This window comes from Panthera uncia (genome assembly GCF_023721935.1).
Source record: "Panthera uncia isolate 11264 chromosome A3 unlocalized genomic scaffold, Puncia_PCG_1.0 HiC_scaffold_11, whole genome shotgun sequence".
Taxonomy (NCBI): domain Eukaryota; kingdom Metazoa; phylum Chordata; class Mammalia; order Carnivora; family Felidae; genus Panthera; species Panthera uncia.
In genome coordinates this window covers 13,647,235-13,653,234 of record NW_026057578.1, presented here as the reverse complement: position 1 = coordinate 13,653,234, position 6,000 = coordinate 13,647,235, and the positions used below count along the sequence as shown (strand labels likewise).

The window sequence follows — 6,000 nt, the reverse complement described above, 5'->3', positions numbered from 1 at the left end:
AGTGAGAGCAGCCACCTGTCAGCCCTCGGTCCTTTGAACATATCCCCATCGTGTTCCTTCCACAGCAGTGGTCAGCGCACGGCCTGCGGCTTGACTCCAGCCCATTCCCTGCTTTGGTACGGCCCGTGAGCTGAGAATGGGGTTTACATTTTTAAATGGTTGAGCAAGAAACATCTTGTGACCCAGGACAGTTAAATGACCGGGGTGTCCCTGAGCAGAGTGGGGGGGTCACACGCTCCCCAGGGAGCTCGCCTAAGCTCAGGCCCGCCATCCAAGCCACAGAAAGACCGTCGCCTCCCCTCGCTGTCTTGCTAAGACTGGTCAGGGTTTCCCCCTTGTTTCTCGGTCTCTGTCAGTAAATTCCAAGGAGCCAGGGCTTCCCGGGAAAAACGCCCACCGGGGGCCCTTCACTTCCAGTGTGCCCGCCGCCCGTGGGGATCCTTCCTGTGCTCCCACGGCCCCGACTCCTGTGCTGGGGCGTGCGAATCGGACACGGCCATCCCGACCGAATGGAAAACTGCGAAGTTGAGGACGACCGAGCCATTTTTCCAAAACAGTTTAATTAAAAAAAGGTGAAGAATCTGAAAAAACCGGGGGGAGGGGTGGAACCCAAAAAAGCACACCGTGGGAGTGCACTGGCTCAGTCACAAAGAAACGCCGTCATCAAAAAAGATATTTAAGTTTAATACAAATTTTATACAAAGAAAATGTGAAAAAATACTTCCATATGCTAAAAGCAATTAGGCTTCGCAAATAAGGCCAGCTAGGCTATTTTTTTTTTTTTTTTGACACCTGCAATTCACAAATGTTCTTTCTCTCTTTTTCTTCTATACTCTCTTTTTAGTTCTTCTCTAATATGTATGGGGAACTAGCTGGAAACTGTACAATTCACATCCTCTTATCAACAATGAAGAGAAAGTAAACAGGACTAAAATATACAACAGAATGTACTGGAATGATACCGTACAGTTAATTTTCTCATATACATACATCACCTTTTTGCTTTGTTCAATGCGTTTTGTTCGACACAACATACAAAATGGTACTACCGTATACGTAGTGTGACATGTGACAGGGAGTGTGGCCGGCGTCTGGCATTCTCTCCCACTGCCTTTGTTTCATGCTTACATAAAAACGTAAAATCCCATCGTATAAATAATACATACATGCTTCATCCCGGACTCCCATGTCCTCTGCGTGCATCCTGCCTTTGAGTTTCTCACTTCCAAGAGGCACAGCATCTCTTACCAAGTATGTGTGAGTGTGTGTAAAAGGAACCACAAAGCAAAGCAAAGACTTCTCTTTGTTCCAGAGCTTAGGACGCCTAACACTTTCTCTGCTCTCTTCGGCTGAGCTGAGCGGGGCTTGCTTCTTCTGTGTATCTTCTGTAAACAAGGACCTGATTTCTTCCCTTTTCGAGTAGTCATTGCTGAAATCACACAAAATAAACTAGCTTCTCCCTGTCCTTCGGGGCCAGAGAGCTTGCATTTTATAACACAGTAACGTAGTATTGGAAAGGGGCCAATGGCTTGACGTGATGTGCCCACGACGGCACAGATCCTGTGCCGAAAACTCCTGATTCCAATGTGCTGCATACAGACGTATGAATGAAAACGGCTCACTTTCCCCCGGGGCGTCCAAGGACGAGGGCCTGTGTGCCACGGCGGTCCTGGGGCCTAGTCACCATGCCACAGGGACAGCCGGGCTGACCAACCATCCCTCCTCCTCCAACGTCAAAACATTCCTTTTGTGGTTGGGTGTTTCTTGTTTTTTTAATCGTTTTTCTTTTTCTTTCTTCTTTTTTTTTTTTTTTTTATAAGTTAAAGTCAATACAAATATAAAAAGGGGAAGGTACTCTAGGTTCAATGACATCCACAAATTGTACATTATTTACATCTAAAGCATAGATTTCGTGTGGGTCAAACAGTCCTCAGTCAATGCTAATGCCGGACGCACTGTAGTGTGGGCTGCCCTCCGAGTCGAGGGCCAAGGCCAAGTCGGGGTGTCTGGAATTCTCAAGTCTGAAGGAGGCTCTCCTGTCTCAGGTTTCCTTGCCGCTTCCTGTTGCCCTGGTGTCTGGTTTCTTCTTCCTCCACGGGGTGGGTGGCTTGTGTCGCGACTTGTCCCTAGTCCCAGAAGGTGTCCAGCCGAGACTCTTTCGGGAGGAGGCTCTTCGAACTGGCACTGGCGTTGTGCTCGGAGCGTGTGGATCCTCGCTTCTCGTCGCTGCTGCCCCAGCAACTAGACTTACTGCCCCGGGAATGGTCTGTGGAGGAGAAGCAACAAGAAGCGACGTTGAGCCTTCCCGCCACCTCCACCGCAGCAGAGCCACCCGGCCCCCTGCCCCGCGGCTCCCCTCCGGGCGGCCTCCCGCCGCCTCCCAGCGCACGTGGGTCTCTAGAGCACAACTGTACGGCCGGTTAGACAAACACAAGGGCACCACATCACAGAGGATCGAGATGGGTGATGAGGGCACCGAAGTGCCCAGGGAGGCACCTCTCACGCGGTACCTGGAACCACAGACCTGCGGTCATGACAGAAGGACACCAAGCACTCAGGTGCTTCTGTGTCCACACCGGCTGCTGGAAAAAGGCACCAAAATGTGGCGATATTTTTCCTTCCTCATATCAGAATTTCTTCGGTCAATTTACAGACAACTCGAAAAGCAGACCTATAACCAAACCACCTAAGGCAGAGGATCACAGAGGAGGAGGAGGAGGAGGAGGAGGAGGAGGAGGAGGAGGAGGAGGGAGAGGCCAGAATGGTTATGTCCGGCTGGACACACATACACCCACGGACTCCCATCAGGGACAGGCTGCAGGGTCCCTGGAGGGTACAGAACCAGAGTTAAGACCCAGGACAGCTTCGAGGACGCGTGACCACAAAAAGCTCAACGGTGGCTGAGAAGATCCGAGGCAGGTGAAGGAAGAGGCAGAGGAGGGAGTCCGTAAGCTGCCGCGCAGCTCAGCTCAGGCCAGCACGGGTGACGGCAAGGGACCCGTCAGCATGCCAAGGCCCCATCAAGCCTGGGATCATCTGCCAAGTTCAGAGAGGCTGGGATGAGATTTTGTTTTTAAATCTCTGGAGGTGGGATGGTAACATTCAAAGAAGCCAACGGTCAAGCTCGGGGACAGAATGAGAGTGAGAAAGGGACCAGATCAGAGCCGGGGAATGCCATTTCTTACCGCCTGGTACCAAGGAACGTGTACACTTAGTCATGTGTTCCTGTTTTGGAAGACAAGTGGCAAAGAGAGAGAAAAGTCTCCAAAGTGATGTGTTCATTCAGGAGACTTCTCTTTGGCCATTTGCATCAGTGACCAAAAGGGGGCAGTATTCTGGCAGGCAGTCCTGAATCCACCTCCTCCTCTTCCTGGTTCTTCCCTGCCCGTGAAGCCTACGCGGATGGTTCTTCTCGAAGGTCTCTGGGAAGCAGTGCGCTCGGTCATCGTCCAACAAGACAAAAATCCCACAACGGTGCAGTCAGGTGAAGGCAGACACCGGGCCTGAGCTCAGCACGGCACCTGCACCACGGACCGGGCCGGCCACCGTCCACGGGACCTGGGCCCTCACGCAGACGGGACAAGGGGCACTGGCTGGTTCGGCCAATCACCGCAGGGGAGAATCGGGACCTCTATGGACAAGGCCGAGGCTGATCCCTTCCACGAAGCACACCGTACACTCTGGCTCTCGTCTCCTACCGCGGTTTTCAGCGGCCACGAGGGGCCCAGCTGAGAAGAGCGGAGGCCAGAGCGAGACGCGCCGCTCACAAGGACGGCAGAAAACAAGACGACGACGACGCACGCACAGCCCGAGGCTTCCGCGGGTCCCGGCCGCGTCGGTGAGGCGGGGCCGTACTTCCCCTTCTGGGCTGGGTAGCCGGGGCATGGCCGGGGCGCGGGCGGGTTGCTTGCCACACAGCTGCCGTGGGCTGAAGAGACGCGGCCCAGGCAGCCTCGGTGTCCGTCAGGGAGCTCAGGTCGCCACAAGCCAGGCACCCGCTACGCACTCAGCACCGTTAGCCCCGTTCTCTCCGCGCCACTCTCCGACCCGACGCCCTCACAGCGACGAGGGCTTCTTGTCCTAATGGGCATTTTTAAACCACGAAAGGGGGGGGGGTCACTGGACGCAGCACTGCATTACAGGCAGGAAGCGAGGTACCCAATGGCACAAAAGCAACTCTATAGGCCACAGTCTTCAGCATGTTGGAAACGCAATTCTCAGAACCACCAGCTCTGCCAACAGCCTAATCCGACCAGCAAAACCAGAGGTGCGAGAACCACACTAAGGCGGGAAACAGCACCCAAGGAATCCGGATTCTTTTGGGGGAATGAAAACTCTACCGTAGCCAAGCCTGACGGAGGACAAGGCCGGGAGGGGAGGGCAAGGAAGGTGCCACAGTGAGGACTGAGCAAGGGGCTACAGATGACGTATCGAGTGACCAACGTCCTCGGCCACGACGATGGGACCGCAATAAATAACATCTGGAAACGAAGAGCCAGAAATTAGTGATATGAAAGGAGTTTCAATAAAATAAGGGGCACGGTGAAGAGCTTGGTGGGGAAATCACGAAAGGTATGACAAGACAAGGAAACAGGAACTGCAGGAGAGAGCACAGCCGTGCCACAACGGAACCGTCATCATGGCACTCGGCGGGCCGGGCAACGCACAGCACGCTCAGGATGGCGGGCGCCCGGGCTGAAGTTCTCCGGCTTGGCCCACTACCGAGCGTGGGGCGGTTAAGGGTCAGAATGCCCTGTTCTCAACCTCGAGGAAGGGAAGTCACAGTGAAGCAGAGGGCGGTCTCAACACGGTCACGGCGGGGGGGGGGGGGGGGGAGGGGGGGGGGGGGGGGGGGCGCGCCGAGAGAGGGGTCCACAGTCGCTGTCGCTAGTGCTCAAATCCAGAACTAAAGCATGAGTGTTGTCCTTGACCCATGGAACCTCCAGAGCACAGAAATGGTGACATCCTTCATTTGGGAGGAAGGGGAGAAGAGCGGTCATCAGTGACCCCAACCCTCACCTTCATAAACCAGAAGTCAGCAAGCAAGGTCTAAAACTAACGCTCAGAAATAGGAGCACAGGGAAATACGTTATTTGTAAGGAAGGAGGGAAGTACCAGAGACATCACTGGGGACAGGGCCTAGGAACTGTCTCTGTACTATAACTATACGCATGTTTTACTTCGAAATCTTAAAACTATTATTTATTTGGGGGGGGGGGGGTGCCCACAGAGAGAGAGAGAGAGAGAGGGAGGGAGAGAGAGAGAGAATCCCAAGCAGACTCCACGTTCTCAGCACAGAGCCCGATGTGAGGCTTGAACTCAGAAACCATGAGATCGTGACCTGAGCTGGAATGGAGTCAGATGCTTACCCGACTGAGCCACCCAGGCGCCCCTAAAATCTTAAAAGACAAGCAAATAGCAAGGAAGCACGTACCCCCACGGAACCTTTCTCCCGCCCCCAGACTCCTCACCACACCCTCCCGGCACCAGTAGGCACGGAGAACCCCGGTGTGTCCAAAGCCCTCTTTCCTCCACAAGGTTTCATCTGCACGGTCACCAACATCAGGAGCTGGCGGAAGTTAGACGTACGAGGAGTTCGAAGAGGACAGCGAACGAGTCAGCGTTTCTGCTCTGACACAAGTACCGGCTTGGGTGAGAAACAGAGCAAGGGGGAAGACAGAAGACACCGTCCTGACTGGGCCCCGGGCACCTCCGTCTCCCTCCTGCTCACACTCTGGGCTGTCGTGGCAACACTTCCTGGAAAACGCTCCCTCTCCTCCAGTTTCTGACAGGGAGCACCACGGTGCTCCCCCTCGGCTAATATGCCTTCCGTCCCGCCTCGTCCCGCCTCCGAAACGCGGACGCCTCCTGAGTGCGGTCCCGGATGCACCTCTTCCTTTCGCCAAGACCCGCAGAGAAGGTCCCTCCTGCTGAGGACACCCTGGGATTCTAACCTTGTCTCTTTGCGAGACAAGGTCTCAAAACACCATTTAGAATTTA

At 54.4% G+C, this 6,000-nt stretch overlaps 1 protein-coding gene across 19 annotated transcripts in view; it reads right to left on the bottom strand.

Moving 5' to 3' along the window:
• Positions 1-541: 541 nt before the first annotated feature.
• The window catches only part of ZMYND8 (zinc finger MYND-type containing 8), a 124,437-nt gene continuing 118,978 nt past the window's right edge, over positions 542-6,000 (bottom strand). For all 19 annotated transcript variants that reach the window (XM_049649913.1, XM_049649920.1, XM_049649906.1 and 16 more), the window contains one exon: positions 542-2,266. In XM_049649913.1, coding sequence (XP_049505870.1) covers positions 2,127-2,266 — 140 coding nt within the window. In that variant the 3' untranslated portion in view covers positions 542-2,126. The remainder of the gene's footprint in view (positions 2,267-6,000) is intronic.